The following is a 17,510-nucleotide window of genomic DNA, read 5'->3' on the forward strand; positions in this document are numbered from 1 at the left end:
TGTAATGTATACTGAGCCATGAATGTAGAGATACAGCTCATAAGGAAAACAAACAGTGGTTGGAAAAGACCTTATCCATTGTGGAATAGTATTTGGGTATTATTAAAAATGAATAAGGGCCATCAAAAAGTTTTGAGCAGGGAAGTATTTGATTTTCTTTGTGTGTTAGAAAGATTTTTTTAGAGTGTATGGAAGATAGATTAGAAGATAGGAAGTCATTTGGAAAGATACTATAGTATTCCACACATGAAAACATGAGATTCCAAAGCAAAACAGGGACCACAGGAATGAATAGGAAAAACCATGAATATGAAAGAATTTCTAGAGATAGGATCGATAAGGCCTGCTTAGTTATTGAATTTGTATGAGGAAGATATTTGTGAAATAAGAAGAGCAGTGATTTCCTGCTTTCATGACTGGCTAGGTGTTGATATCAATAAAGAAAGATTGGATATAAAAAAGGAGAGACATATTGAGAGAGAAAATCAAAGATTTGGTCATATCAAGTTAAATCTTCCTAGGGATATTTGAGAACCTGGATAATAGAATCAGGGCTGAAGAGATGAGTTTAGGCTGAAGGCATTGTTTTGGGAATGATTAATAGCTTTTAAAAAGTGAGGACTGCTCATACAACCTTGTTTGGCAGAAATTTCCTTTAAAGTCTACTGTTAAAACACTTTAAGTAACACCTGTCTGGAAAATATGCCATACACATAGTACTTTTTATTATTAACATTAGGATATATAAAAATTAAAAATATTTACACTTAAAGACATCTTAGCAATTATTAACATTAATCTTATTAAATCAAGAGTGATAACATGTTGTTCCCTATACTTTTATGCCAGATAACAAAGTGAAGAAAGCAACAAAAATAATTACTAAAATTCTACTGTGGATCAGGATAATATGTCTCCAATATTAACTCACATGTTCTTAATAAATGCAACAATGAATTTAGATTCTGCTTGGACAAATTGATTAAACAGAAATATGCTGTAATGATATTTATTCACTATTATACACAAATTCAAAACTGACAGGTATAAAAAGTAGATTTTTTTTCAATTTTATCCTTTTGCACATATAAAACCAAGTCTAATAAAGCATATATCACACATAGAAAAGTCTTACATTGTATCTTTCTTTAACACAGGCAAGCGAAATATTAACACATAGTATTTAAAATAAATATACATTTTATTATTGTATACAAATATACAATAATTAGGAAAGTTAGAGATATAAACTGTCCTGTACAATCACCTTGGATTAAAATATTTTAACTTTGGTTTGTATTTACAAACATCTTTCTTCCTCTATGTGATCCTGTAGCACAAGAAGAGTTAAAATGGATGGCATCTGTAGATTATATAGTCAAGAATGTGAGTTCAGTTGCTTGGCTCTGTGATAGTAATCTTTTGTACCATGTCAGGCAGATTTTCAGACTCCAGATCTTCTTTGCCATTATCTGAATTTCCTGATGAGATGTAACAACCAGAGTCCCTTGGGCAGTCATCTAACTGTGACTTATTTAAGGAAATGTCTGGGTTTAAGGATAGGGGCACAGATTCATTTTCTTGTTCTTCAATAACTATAAATGGAAAAAAAGGGCAGGAATCAGGCAAAGCCAAAGAAAGCGTTATTCATATATTCATTTACTTTCAAGCATTATCCTATTTTAACTATTCTAAACGACTTCATTGCAAAGGAAACTTCTGCAAGTAAATATATATTTGTTTATGATAGAAAAGACATTTGATCTCAAGTATTCACACCATTATTTTCTTAGAAGACAAAGTTTGCCCTTCATTGTTCACTCTCAGTTTCATGAAATCCATATGAACTGCCTACATAAGCAAAGATCAGTATGGACTCACATTTTATGTTAGTAATATGTTGCCAGAGAAAGCAGATTGTATTCTCAGTGTGACTGATGCCTTGTCCAAATACCCCTTAAAGTATCATTAAAAAAAGTCATTTGTAGTTTAAATGAACACTCCAAGTCAATAGTGATCTTTGTGAACAATTCCAGAATCATAATTATGCGGATTAATGAGTTAAAAAAATCACTATTAGCAACAGTGTATAGTAGGACTTCAATTAGTTGGAATTTGATTAATAAAACTTCAAGCATCCAGAATATCCCTCTGTATTCATCAGAAAAGTAGACATAAGTAACCAGTAACTTTTAGAGAGTAAAACACCAAAATTTCCATCAAATCTGCCTTTAATATTTAATTTGCCTTCCATATCTGTGTAGTTCTGAGTAATGATCATAGTTTGATAATTCTGAGTCTTTAAACCAGTTTTTTAAAAAAATATTCAACAGACATTATCTTTTAGGAAAAAAAGTTGATGTTAGAAATCTAACAAAATGTATTTCTAAACAATCTAAGAAACATTATGGAGTGGTACTTTTCTCAGATTCCATTAATATCAGCTTTCTCTTTGTGTAGGTATCAAACGTCTTCCCTCCCTGATACCTGTAGATGAGCATTTTCTGCCTCATGAACTGAGTTGTTCAAAGAAGAAGTGGGTCTCAGGCTACTATCTCTTAGCTGTATTAGCATGTACTCCTCTTTCCCCTTCTAATCTTGGTGCTTTTTAACTTTAGCAATTTAAAGTGCCCCACACTGGAAGAATCAAGCATATGCACTCTAAGATTGGGACAAGAACTCTTGTCTTCCAAAATCTTGGAAGAAACAAAATGGATTATTTTCTTCAATAGACTATTATAAAGCTAATTAATCTGTCATCCTTTATTTTAATTACACATTTCCTGATTTTCAAGTGTATTTTCCAAGTTCCAGATACCTTTCTAACTTTTGTTTATGGTCTACTGTACATCCAGTTGTCCTCAACCTGTATTACACATAAGAATTGATCTTGGGTGACCTGAGGTTTATAACAAATTAACTCCTTTAGTGTCAGAATTGTAGTAGCTATGCACCATCCATGGGAAAACTGAGAAAATTGTCAACGTATTTTGTGATTTTACGGTTTCCATGAAGAACACTGGTTGAGAAAGACTGGAAGAAAATGATAAAAACTGCTTCTTAGTTTATTCATCTTCAAAATGAATTGCAACAGTTTCTTTAAACTTTTCTTCAAGTCTTTAATTTGTAATAATGAAATAATATGTATGCCATTCTTCTAAATCTTCTCCAGATTCTCCATTACTTTATTTAACTATGGATTCAAATATCAGTTATGAAATCGACTGATGTTATAATAGTTGTAGAAGACAATTTTAATATGCAGCTCTTTGGATTGTTATTTTTAAATTTGAGCTACCATGAAGGATTTTCTGTTTATTAGTCATAGCACAATTTAGGTTTTGGGGGATTTACTTACTATTCACTAGTTACTATATAAGTATCAGTCACTCACTTTTGTAAAAAAGCAGCACTGAAATGGGAACTCATTTTCTAAGGAATTGCTTTTCCTCCTGCCTTTCTATCTTATTGCTACTGAAATGAAATGAGCCAGTTCCGTGTTTCATTATCCAAGTGTTTCTGGAAAATGCCAGAGGAATCAGCCCTTATGTATGCATCCTGTGACTTTAATAGTGAGCACCACATTTGGATTGAGACCCTCTAGTCAAAATGGTTGTGGGGATAAGGTCACATTTCCCAGGATTAAGTTTCCCCAGATTGATTTGGGCCCATTACCTCAATGCAAAACTAAAAGAACTGATTAACTTCCCTTCAGATTGATATCAGAAACAAGACTTGGCATAATTGAACCTGTTTGTTCCCAATACTGTTTTTGGTTTGTTTTTTTTTTTTAGGTTGATTACCAATTGTGGAACTCTCTTTAGGAGGGAAAACTAAAGCTTAAAGACCTCTGATTTCCCAAATTATCTTTATTCCTTTCAAAACTAAGTACTTAGCTGCTTGTTTCATCCTCAGAAGCCTCTATGCATTCATCTCAAGGGGTAACAAAGTACAAAACAGTAAATGAAAAACTGACTTTACTGGAGAATGTCATTCCTTACTATTAATAATAAAAACATATTTGTTTTTGTTTCCACCTGGGAAATGCTATATCACATTCTTTAAATTCTAGGAATTGGTTTGTTTTAAATACAGGTTATATATTGTAGAACCCTTTCATCTATATTTTTATGGAAAAAGGAAAGAGTTTCTCAGTATGAAAGTTATGCAGCACAGTAATTTACAGAACAGCAGTAATTTGCTAAATGATTTCCTAGTGAAATGAAAACATGACTATGCCTCCTCAAATGCTTCCCACCAGGCTTGCAATAATTTCAGGCAGGTGATCAGCTGGAGCCCCTCAACTGTAACTATAAAAAGAAAAGGCAGGTCATTATGTTTTATTATGGAGATGAAAGCTATATAGCATCCAATCTTTGTGTTTGGAGGGTCAAGATTTTCCTTTTCTTGTTTTTTTTTTTTCTTCCTGGCTGTAATGGCAGGATTGGCACAAACATAGATCTTAGGCTATGGATATTTTTTTTCCTGCAGAGGGAATGAATTCACACTAATGCATTCACATTTTCTTTCTAAGTCATTTAGTCCCTTCATGTGGCCATGAAACATAGTAATGCTAACTGGCCTACCCAGAAATTGAAACCACAACCTTCATCAGTTTTATCCCATGGTCCAATCATCTGAGCTAACCAGGCAAGTAACACATTGGAATAAGAAACAGTTTGCCTCCAAAATTAGACTTCCCATAGGATATCTGAGTGCATCTTTTTATACCAAAATGTTTCTGATAGCATGTTAAGTTAAAAATGTATAATAATGTATTTTGCTATTACAATATAACAATATATACACATATACATATAACTCACATATGAAAGTTCAAATTTTACACAGACTTTCTCTTTATTTCTCAGTTTAATTTTTAAATAATGAAAAATTAAAATGTATGGATTTTCAATTAGTGATTAAACGTTTCACAAATGTCCCAAAGGCTATATATGTTCAAATTTGGGAATTACGAATAGTTATTGATAGAAGACTTTTCTCTTATTGATGCCATTTAATAGAGACATAATAGGAACTCAAGAAAGCAGCAGTTATATACTCCATGTAATGAAAATAAACTTATGTTAAGAAAAGATTATTTAGGAAGAATTTTATTATAAAGAACTAATTTGAATATTAAAATATCTTCTTTCCTATCAAAATTATTATGGAATTTTACAAAGCCCATGGATCAACATTTAAAGATAGTCATCAAATGTTGAAAAAAATGGCATGGTGATTAAAACAAAAGACAGCTAGTATAATTATTCATAAAATAATTATATTGAAGTTGTGACATTTAATTAATTAAGTGTGGGCAATCTCAATTATACTAAAAGTTAAGAAAGCTTTCAGGAAATAAAACTAAATTCTTATTCTGGGATTCTTGTACTCTAAGGAGAGAAATCTTCCTCATACATACAAGAAAATTAAGGTTAAATAATAAAGGAAAATTACTAATTTTTGCTTGATCTTCCCAGGTATCTTTACCCAATTCATCCAGAATTGACTTTACCACCTTATTTGCCTTAAGCATCAAGTTCCTATTTCCTTGACCCACATACTATAAAATAATGCAACCTAGAGAGTATAGGAAAATGCCTGGTCAAAGTGCTCATTAAACAATTTTTAATAAGCAAAATAATGTTTAGATTAATTAAGGAAGTAACAACTAAAGAAGGAATTTTGTTGAAATTCAAGTAAAGATACCACTTGGTTCTATGAGTAATCGTCTTTTTCTCTAGTCATGCAATTCCCAAAGGGGGAAAATCAGGCAAACATATTTTAGGGTGGCTACAAACCTCAGTCTCATGTCTTCGCTCCATTCAAGTTCCTCAGACTAAAACCCAGACATTCTCCATGTAACTGTAGTTATACTTTTGTAAAGGAGCAGTTTTCTATGCAGGAATTTTGAGTAGATAATGTGATGTCTCTCAGTTACTTTTGTTTCATCTTAAGCATTTTGTAAATTACCTGGACACTTTTATTTGCTAATTTTAGACAATATCTGATTTATTTACCAATCTATCTTTTGGAAAAATAACAAAAACTGAAACACAGGAATTCAGTCATGGAAAAATTACCAGTCACTGTTGTTCTACTGAGAACAACATGTTGTTCCATGAGAAAATATGGAATTGACATGATTCCCATTCTTTTTACACATGTCTCTTTGCAGCCTAGCATCATGGTCTGTCCTCTAATGGACATGTCCTGGGGAGAAATCTTTTCACTTATGCTCACAGCAAACTCCACTTTCACTCTGCTGGGTACTTTAGTAGGGGAGAAGCATATTCATTCAAGGTGATAACTGAGCACCAAAATGGTTGGTAATGCCAGGCTGTTGCTCAACCTGACTATAGCTTCACATGGAAAGCTTTGGTCACAAGAAATATCTACCGTTGGTTGAGTTGCTCTCATATTGGGCTGACTATTTTGATAATGATCAAGTAAGATTAAAATCATTTTATATAATATTTAATTAGGGGATTTGGGAAATCAATATCATACTTTATAGAGGTTAATTAATCCTGTTCCCTTGATGAGGAAATTAAGAACATGCCATCCCCAAATACACCACTTTGCAATCCCGACTATTTTGGGTTAAAGTTGCTTGAGAAACAACAGATTCAAGGTCACTCTAACCTTTTGTCTGCTGATTAAATTCAGGAGATGAAGCTCTCATGTGAAAGATGTCCTCCTTATAACGGGGAAAGGTATGGTTCTTATCATTAAGGACAGGAAGTTGAGGCCAAGGGAAATCTGCACAAACTGTGTTCACTAAACTGTCTTCTGAGATACTTCTCTATCCAATTAAATGCTCTAGCTCATGCTCCTTTGCCTTATCATATTTTTACAGTTTACTACTCTTTAATTTGGTATATAAATATTCAATAATAACAGTCTTTTCTAATTTCCTCATGAAGCCTCCCTTGCCATGTAAAACTTTTATTAACTAAATTTTTATGCTTTTTCTCTCGTTGATCTGTCTTATGTCAATTTCATTCTCAGCCTAACACAAAATAAAAAAACAAAAAACCCTAAGATGGTATAGGTAACATTTTGCCTCCATACATAGCTATGATGGAAATTTAATCTAATTTCATCATTTTTAAAATGGTTATTTTTTTGACAAAAATAAGATTATCCTGCATATTATTTATTATTTATGTACTATTTTTTTACACTTAATGTGTTTTGGCTATACTTTCATATCAGCACATACGGAATCCCATATCACTCTCTTACCACTTTCAAATTACTTTTTTAGGGGTATATCTTAATTTATTTAAAAATTAATTATTTTGAATTTTACATGATTTTTAAGTTTTTAACTAAAACTATTAGTATTTAAGCTAGTCCTTTTTATATTGAACTTAGTAGGACAAATTCCTAGTATGGAATTTATGGATATAGCAATATATGCACTTTAAAATTTGAGTTTTTTAAATTATTATTCCCGAAAATAGTTATTTACACTCTTATACAAACACACACATTAATAGTTAGCCTATACATAAAATAAACCTTGACAACACACACCAAGCAATACCCAGCTGCCTATTACAAGAACTTTTACGAGTAAGGAGGGACTGCAACCAACTTTAGGGTCTATCATCAGAAAAAAAAAATATTGCTTACTATTTTCAAATCTCTTCACCCCTCTCATCCAGCATGTATTCATCTATAAGTGTGTTAGTCATCCACTGAATGGGAAGCACAGGACCCAGGGTTTGGGAAAATACATAATAATATAGGATTTGGTCTTGTTTGACCCCTTACGAAGCCGTGCCTGGGACTCAATCACAAGGCAACATAAAAAGATTACAGGAATGCTGTACTTACAAGCACAACAAAGGTCTTTAGGTGCCCGAAGTGAAAAAACCCCGTGAACCCTTTTCACTAGAAATTTTTCTCTGGTAAAAGAGTAAGAACGCTTATACTTCATTTTGTGTTTTTATTATGTAACATATATATATGATATATATATATCATAAATGAACCTTAATAAAACCAAAACTAGATCTGAAGAAATTAAATTGCATAAAGCCAAACAGTGATGACCTATTTATAAATACATTCAAGTAAAATTTCTGCATGCCTTCTCAACTTTTTATATGTGGATAGTTACCATATCTTTTTAAAAGTTGTGTATTTCTTCAATCTAAATTCAAATCATATGGCAAGTGGGTTGGAAACCCCAGGTACACATGTCAGGGGCTGGGGCACCAGGCTAGGCTGGCACATTGTTAGGCCAACTGCTGGACTGCTGCTTGGCATAACTACAAATCTTTCCTGCCGGAGGCTCATGTTCCAGCTCCTGACTGAGCCCCACCATTTGCCATGCATGGATTTGGGCAGGCAGGCAGGCAGGAAGGCACAACTGGGGATGGTTGAGCAATGAGGAACTGCTGTGACCACAGCTGGTGCCAAGGGCCTGGCACACAACCCACCCTTTCCCCTTCCTCCTCCTTTGGCACTGTAGCCAGAGATTGCAGGTACCTAAAATATATTGTAACAGATTCTCTAAAGTTTGCCTATTTTGTTACTATTTTTTTTTCAATTTAAAATTTAATTATCTCTGTACTCTAGGGAAAGCAAGATATTTCCATCACCTATTTTCCCCAAGGACAATAGTACACATTCTGGTAGACACAATTTTAAGACACATTAAAGTGCTTCTAACTGTGGAAAAAAAGACAAGTGCAGAACAGATAGAAAATATGTACTATAAACAGTAGTTAACTATTTTAGTATTCTAGAGAAGAGAAGCATTTCTGAGTAAGGCAAAGGGGCTCTAAAGTTTGTGTTTATGCAACAACATACACACATACACATACACGTTCTTTATTCTCTTTTTCACTTGCTGGGACTATTTACTCTCAAAGTAAACAAACCATCATTTTAAAATGCATAAATAAATATAGAAACCCTATGTGAATAAAGTAAATGATACCACTGTTTTTGCTCCTTCAAGAGCTGGGGCTCACCTCAATTTTTCTCTAAACTTTTTTTTTTTTTTTTTTTTGTAATTTGTTCTTTAACCTTATCTAGATTCCCAGTTGAGGGAGTCAATGACCTAATTCTCAGTTCTAAGGCAACATGAGAGCAAGTTCTGAATATCTCTTCTTGTCTTGCTGGTATTACAGAACCCCAAGTCATTATCTCCCCTAGGTGTTAATCCTGTGATCAGCGATAACACCACTCACCAGCCCTTCTGTCAGTTTGTTGGAGAAGCATCTTTACCTCCTGCCAAGCACTGAACTAAAATGTTTAATCTAGCTCACATTTTTAAGGTCAAAGTGGGAACAATGCTATTGGTCTGGAACTAAAAGAAAAGGAACATTGCTTGTTCTAAACCTTAGATTTCTGGTTTCTTCCCTGTCCCTTCTCCTCTCTTAGTTCCTCTGGATATATTAAAGACTCACATGGACTTGTGGTCTTTTCTACTATGTCTCGAAATTTTAACTCCTCCTCAAGATACATGCCCAGATTGCTCAATTTGTATATTGAATGACTTGCAAAGCAAAATCTTTCATGTCCCCAACCTAACAATGAAACCCTAACAGAGAAATTTATTGACTTTCCCCAAACTGACATTATTCAGTGATGGAAACAAAAATGCATATATAAAATCCTGGCCAATTTGCATATCCCATTCTTCAACAACAACAGAAAAGCTAACTATTTTTAACCTGTGACTGTGACATGCATTTGTTTTTAATAATGTCTCAGTTTTGTATAACCATGCATTCAAGGTCTTTATCATTCAAGGTACATGAAGGTTGTGCATTTAATCTTCAACATGGTTGTAGTAGATATGATTCACAGAGTATCAGATAGATAAAAATAAGCATGCAGGAGCATGGTGCCAAATCATCAGAATTCACCATCTTATCAACAAATGGAAGTCATTCTTCTTTATTTCTTGAGAAAAGCAGTTTCATATAAGATAAATAGCTTTCAGTCACAATAGCCTAACATGCAATATGCATCTTTTTGACATGTATATTCTAATACTACTTTAGACCAGAAGATTAAAATAAGAAAAAACTCCAAGTTGTATGTTGACAAGTAACGCTGGTTGAATCTACATTTTTCTCTTTTTCATCTTGCAGAACTTGACTTTGCATCTGATGTTTGTACATTATTGGCTATTATTCAGTGATCAGCTTCTCTTGACCTTCAAGTACCATTTCTAAAGTTTTGTACAGGAAAAGAGTTTCTGGGACTTGTCTCTTTATGTATATATCAAACATCGTAAGTCACTTCATGCTTGAAGATATTGTGTGTTGTTGTCAAAGACCTAGATATAGTGGAACAAGTTTCTGCTAGACATAGGAGAGTAAGTTCCAGACATGAGCTTGAGAAAGTCATTTAGTTATCCAGGTTTTAGTTTTCTCATCTTGCAAAGGAAGGATTTGAATCAAATGGTTTTAAAAATCACACCCAGCTCTCATATTATCATCTGTAATTGATGTTTAACATAGAAAGTAGATAGGTGATGAGAGAGGAAGGATGAAGAAATGAAGGGGACATAGCCTTAGACCCATGTTCCCTTCGTGCATTCCTACAGAGCACTGCCTGATGGCTGAAAAAAATGCTTGCTGGTTCCCAGCCCCTTCTCTTTACAAACCCTGTTGTGAGGCAGGCAAGGTAGCCTCTCACCTTTCAGAGAATCATGCAGTCGCCAGGTTTCGGTTCTCACTTAAGCATTAACTTCCACTTTCTGAGATGGAGCACTAAATTAAAGCCCTTGAGAAAATTGGTGAAGTCACAGAAAATTTCAATTTTCAAGTCTTCATTATTCTCATATTTACCCATTGGCACATAGGGAAGACAGAACTTTGAATTTATTGAGGCTTGCCTTTGATTAATATCCCATCTCTCCTATTTATCTCTTAGACCTCTCTGAAATTCATCTCTGAATTATTTGTACATCTGTAAATTGGACAAAATGCCTACATGTATGGTATTGTAGAAGAAAAGTATTTACAAGTGTTAAAAAATGTAGTCTTCTCTCTCCTTGCACTTTATGGTCAAATTGTTTTGAAGAGTATTGGCAGTGATATTGCACATGATCAATACAAAAAAATCTACAGAACCAAACGTTGTTTAGTGAAGGGCTTTGTCTTCAAGATATAAAAAATTCTACCCTATTTACCTGAAAAATGTTGCCACATTGACAGGGATCAGTTTTGTCATGCTTGTACTATTGAATAAGTTGACTACCTTCTTAAGGTTAGTCTTTGCCTCTGATACTCTGTGGTCCTGTTGTATCTCCCAGTCCCCAAAACTTCAAAGAAGATCCATAGAAACCTAGACCTAATGATGAAATCAGTCTTGCTGGTGTTCAGTTAGTCATGCATGTGAAACCTCTTGGAAAAGATGAAGATCTATGCATACACAGGATGGCAACTAAGAATAAAGTAAGGAGCCGTTTCTAAAACAGTAAATTAATTCCTACCACATAAAAAGCAAGTGTATAGTAAACATGTGCTGTGCCTCAATTTTGGGGGGATTTAGGAGAGAGGGTGTAGGAAAGCCCACAAAGGAAGTCAGGAGGTCCGGGTGCTAAATACAGCCTTCCTCCTTGCTCTCCATCTGGGCTGTGACTTATAGTGTTAGAAAGTGCAGCAGAGCTTCACAAACACTGTGTAGGAATTCCAACTCTACAATTCACTAAGAGCTTTCACTTAGGATACTTACCATCTCAATCTCTCATTCTAAAAATGGAAGCAGTACTTTCTAACTAGAGGGATGTAAAGAATGCTAAATAAGATAATAAACATAAAGACCTTGGCTTAAAGTTTTACTCAGAACACATGTTCAAGTATTAATATTGGTTTTGAAAGAGAAGGCTGGAAGATGATCTAAATTCATTTTTATCTTTAAAATTAGACTCTCCACTCTCCTTTTTCCCCCCTCTACAAAATATTCTTTGCAGAGTTTGGCATACCCTAAGCTCAGGATTTGTGGGCCTGACTAGATTTAAGAGGAAGGGTGTTCCAGATGGGTAATTGTAAAAATAAAAGTTATCCTATCTTTACAAACCCGGTTGGCATAGCTAGTATTCTGCCATAAATGAATCTGCATGTATTATTTCCATCTTCGGTTTATACTTACAAAATACAGAGAACCATCTTAGATAATAAAAGTGAATGCTGAATATTTTTGCAAGCTATTATAACATTTTGAAAGAGTACTATAAACACACACAAGATGTGACTGTATGGTAATGAAATGAATTTTCCTGTGTGATGCGAAGGCTCATTAGCTTAGAGCTGTGCTCTGTTGTTCTACAGAGCCATGTGTGACATTTCTCACTAATGGCTCATGCTGTCACTAAATATTTGTCTCTAACTCCCTCAGTCTTTGGGAATGCAGGCATCTACTTGCGTATAAATTAATAGCTCTGCAAAATCAAAATGAAGCACCCAGAAAAGTTCTTTTGTTTCCTAAGGGTCTAATAAGATTTTTTTTTTTTAAATTCCTTTCCCTAATTATAGATTTGACCACAGTTGTTTCCAAGGTTATATGAAAATTCTTAGTTTATGGGAAAGAATGCTTTATATGATTTTCAGTAAATAAAACTGGGGCTTTGCTTTTAATGATTTTACTATTTATATTAAACTGTGATTTTCAGCTAGGGAGAAGAGTAGATATACAAACTTACTTTCTTCATCAAGGAGATTTTCAGCAGCTGATAGTAACCTCATCCTGTCTTCTGGATTTTCAATGTTTAATTCAATGAGATGACTCTCTTTTATATCCTTTAAATCTTCTAGGGTCTCATAACCATTGAGCAAAAGGGTTGAGGTATAGTCCTAAGGAGCAGAAAAAATACATGTAAGCCAGGAAGATTCAAATATTTTATTTTTGGTTCTCTTTAGATTTAAAGAAAGTACAGAAATGCATATGGTAACTTAAGATCCTAGTAGAATTATTCCTTCATTTTATTTGTAATATTTTCCTGCACATGAACTCTAGGGTATGTTGTATAATTATCATCTTCTGGAAGGACAAATGTAAAGAAGAAATCACCTTAAACTATGCAATGCTAAATCTTGGATCAATTTAATAACTGGATCATTTTCCTATTTGGTACTTTTTCACTTCTCAACTAGTTAAATTGACAGAGTTATTGTTCCTTAAGTCTATCAATAAAATGCTTCTAACGGAGTATATTATAGTAACATTTCTGGATCTATACCTCTTCTTGTTTCCTTGATCCCAAAAACATCTATTGTCATTAACTTCTTGAGGTAGGTTAAAATGAAATGAAACAATTCTATACACAGAGTTTAGCATTTTGGTTGAAAAGCATTATGTGAACCTAATAAATTGCAGAATTTCTATTAAAACACTTTATTAAGCATAAAAGCAGTGTAGTTAGGAAAAGTATTCTTTTCTCAACATGTATACCTTGTCCATCATTTGCATCAATATTTATTAGCTTAAAATTTCTGATTTTAAAGTTTATATGTAAATTATATAACCTTTGTTCTCTCTTAACAGAATAAAAATGCAAAGCAAAGTTCAAACTTTTCCAACTTCCTCAAAAATTCTTCCCATTTTACTCAATCAAAATTTCACTATCCTTATTTCAGTTGTTAAAACTGAGAGGAAGTAAAAACAACTTGTCACCAACCCTCTTTTAGCCATCAGAGACATACACGCACACACACACACACACACAGAGAGACAGAGAGAGAGAGAGAGAGAGAGAAGGAGAGAGAGAGATTTCCTTTTAAAATAGCATATCATAGAACACTGAATTAGAACACAGACTATCAGAGTTCCCATTCTGACATAGCATCTAACTGTGGGTTCTTGGGAAAGTTATTTTATATCCTTAGATTATTTATTTTTTCATAGGTCACAGGACAAACAAGTAGTAGAGGCGGGATTCAAACTCATATTTTCTTCAAAATTTATCCCATTTGGGATGCACCAGTAAGTAATACAGGAAGGTTGGAGAGTGTGTTAGCAGATAGGAAAGTAGTTAGATGTTTCAGAAAAATCAATTAAGAAAAATTTATTTGGCTATTGCCTTGATGGATTTTGAAAATTATCAAAGTCATGCTGGGTTAATTTTAGAAATGGATTTCAAAACCATAAATTGAGTAAGACTAGGTATAGTGTATGTACACACCATTTAACAAGGCATATATTTCATAAAATTTTGCTATTGTAATAACAAATAATTGGATTATAAAAACAGACAGCATGGTTTCCTTAATACAGTCATTATGGGGCCTAATGATCACTGTTCCTAACACCTTCATTTTAAAATGTTATGTTTAGATATCTTCTCTGGACTTGATTTTGATCTCTGCCCTATAGAAAATACAATTTTCATTTTTCCTTTCACTTCTCTGGACTTTTTTATTTCTTCACATTCTCTTTATCATTCCCATTTAGACATTTTTCCTGGGTCTTTTATTCTCCTGGATAGTTATCATTTTTCATTGCACTTTCTCAATATTAATCTCTACTGTCACCACTAAGTACCATTAGGGTTTAGTCCAAGGGATGTTATATCAAGGCCTGTCTTTGCATAATAAAAGTAATAAAGGAGAAATAAGAGCTGTTCTAGGAAAACATATTTTCCTTTGCTGTAAGTCTTATATTCTTAAGCAATACCAGGCAAACACTGATCCAATCCCATCAATTATTCCACCTGTATGGCACCAAAAGATAACAGGCCAAAGGTTTGCTAACCTGAAGGTGAATCCTCTCTAAGAACTCCTGTAGGGTCTTGGGTTTTTCATTTTTACTCCTTCTGTGTGCTTTTATTTTCTTGGGGGCTGCTTCCTCTTCTGAGATGACATCCACATAAATGAATTTGAAGTTTCCCACCTTATTGTTCAACATTCCTGTCCACATGCCCATTGGTGTTTTGCAGATGATGTCAATGATATCTCCTTTCTAAGGGCAAAGACATGTCTAAATCAGATTTCAAGGAACTATGGCTATTACATTTGATAGAAATAATGGAATTACAGGCAACTACAGCAATGAGTACATTGCAGAGGGGTTCATACATAACAGAAATACATCTGAGTTTTCTTGACCAAGGAAATTATTTACTGGTAATATTCATGAATACTGAAACATACTGGATTAAAAAGCTCCTATATACATTTGTAACACATTTCTGGTTTTGTTATCATATCAACTTATATTTATAGAAAACAGCATAATTTATATACCACATATGCTAAGTCATTTTATGTTCACAGGGTACCTCATAAATATATATATGAAATATAATATTATTTTAACTATTACAGAAAGATAAACTAGATATTGAATGACTCCCCAAGAGCTTACAAGAGTACAGAACCAGAACTCAAGCCCAAGTTTAACTTAAAAATGATGCCATTTCATTCATACTGTCTAAGCAACACATATATAGCAAGGTTCATGCCATCATTCCTAGAGGGGCTGTCCAACTGGACAAGGAGAACAAAAAGAAGTCTATGACTCTGTCTATGATTCAAGTTCATCTGAAAAGAATTCATATTGAGTACAAAACAAATCCATGTGAAGTGCTTTATCCATCTGAAATAATGAAATGCAGAACTTATAAAACATGTAACAAAAGTATGTGTGCACTAAACCATGCTATTTAATTCTTAGAGTACTAATGCTACTCTTCTTATCAAGAGGAGGTAACATGTAGATTGACCTTCAGAGTTTCAATGGAGTATGAATGAAGTGCATTGGAATGGTCAAACCAAGTGGTATTTTGCTTATTCACACCTAAGATCATGTATGTCTACAGTTTGCCAGGTATTGACAAGCATAGAAGATCTCCTGGGGATATATATTTGTAAAGAAAATTGAGTTCCATGCAAATAAGTACCAAAGAGTCATAGTTATTCCTTTGAGACATGACTTTCTGCCCCAGAGAGATATTATTGATTCTAATATTTTTGCCACCTTTAAGGATCTATCTTAAACAAACATAGCATAAGTTTACTACTAAAATACATATTTTCCTTTTGATCTATGAATCTGTAATTTGTGCAAAACACAAATTTTTTTAATAATGGTAGAATTTAGTGTGATTGAAAGATGCAATCTTGCTGACCTGTGATCATCTCCCTATCTGGGCCTCTGAGCTGTTAGTCTAGTTTTTTGCTTTTCCTTTTAACTATAAGGATTAAAGTGTAGTCAGCAGCTATTCACCAAGCAGATCAGAAAATGCACAGAAGATATAGGAAGTTCCTGTGTGTGGTAACCCTTTACTAAATTCTTTGAACTTATAAACTTACATGTTTATAAACTTGAACATTATCCTTTAAACTTATAAACTTGTACATTCCAGGAAAGCTCATAAGTCACCTGAATAGACTCAATTTCATCTTGCTTAAACAATAGAAATTTCAAACTATGGAATCATTATATCCTATAAGAGAGCCACAAAATCACCTCAGACCAGAACCAACAGTAGTGCTTGGTATTTCATTGCAGGGAATTGAAAGCAGTTCTGAGTCAGAATGTTGTGTGCATTCCCTTTTTTGCCCTCCCCTCAAAATGCATTCTAGGTTACAAACATCCTTTCCCCAAGTTTTGAACTTGAACTTCAAATCATTTCATACAAATGACTAAGGAGATAACTGTGGGGACAATGTTTTTCTTATTCTCTCTCTAAGCTTACTCATTAAGCAGAGAACTCAATTGAGTCATGCACAGATTTATGACCTATAGACATTATGATATAATAATGCATATGCATTGTTGAAGTCTATGAGTTTGGGGTAATTTGTTATACAACAATATGCTTACAGTATAAGGCTAAGAGGAAGGAATTTAAGAGGGAGTATTATGGAGGAAAAGATCTCTAGTCAGTCACAACAACCAACTTTTGGTTGATTGGGCAACATTGGAGTTGCCCAATCACACCTGGTTCTTAAGACCTTTGCTCAACTGGGCTTTTATTTGATTTTTCTATCTTTTCTCCCTCTGTCTTCATTATTTTCACTCCAAGTATCAGGCAGAGCTGGACATCTCCTGCAACCTGCAAGGCTTTCAGTTTTCAGAAAAATATAGACAATTCCTTCCCTGCACCATAGATTCTGAATGTGTATTATCTACCTAGCAGCAACTCATGCTAATAGCCTGCATGATCTGATCCCTCTTATCCCACCTTATCTGTTTTTTTTTTCCCCCACATTCTTGCCACTGTACACAGTCCCCAGTTTGACTGTTGGGAAGAACACACTTACATCTCTACTTTCTACTTCTTGTACTCCCTGAAACAGATCATACAAAAAGAATTTGACAAAAGATTTAGAAGGCAGATATTATGTTAACCCACCTTGATTTTGAGGGAATCAGTGTCATAGGGACTTGGTGTGAAATCTGTATGCACTCTGGCACGGCCACAGAATGGTCCTGTGTAGGGGCTGTCATCATCCAGTCGAAAGCTGTCCCGGTTACTTGCACCATCTGAACAGCTTGTTATTCCACCTGAAAAAAAACAGAGGTCAACAGCT

At 33.9% G+C, this 17,510-nt stretch overlaps 1 protein-coding gene across 3 annotated transcripts in view; it reads right to left on the reverse strand.

The window, feature by feature from the left end:
• Positions 1-684: 684 nt before the first annotated feature.
• The window catches only part of Samsn1 (SAM domain, SH3 domain and nuclear localization signals 1), a 146,821-nt gene continuing 129,995 nt past the window's right edge, over positions 685-17,510 (reverse strand). Inside the window, exons 12-15 of one of the 3 annotated variants that reach the window (XM_047564799.1) lie at positions 17,333-17,484; positions 14,728-14,934; positions 12,680-12,830; positions 685-1,595 (exon numbers count right to left, since the gene is read on the reverse strand). In XM_047564799.1, the coding sequence (XP_047420755.1) occupies positions 1,393-1,595; positions 12,680-12,830; positions 14,728-14,934; positions 17,333-17,484 (713 nt within the window). In that variant the 3' untranslated portion in view covers positions 685-1,392. The remainder of the gene's footprint in view (positions 1,596-12,679; positions 12,831-14,727; positions 14,935-17,332; positions 17,485-17,510) is intronic. The other 2 variants (XM_047564797.1, XM_047564798.1) reach the window with 2 other exon arrangements.

This window comes from Sciurus carolinensis, chromosome 9, assembly GCF_902686445.1.
Source record: "Sciurus carolinensis chromosome 9, mSciCar1.2, whole genome shotgun sequence".
NCBI lineage: Eukaryota > Metazoa > Chordata > Mammalia > Rodentia > Sciuridae > Sciurus > Sciurus carolinensis.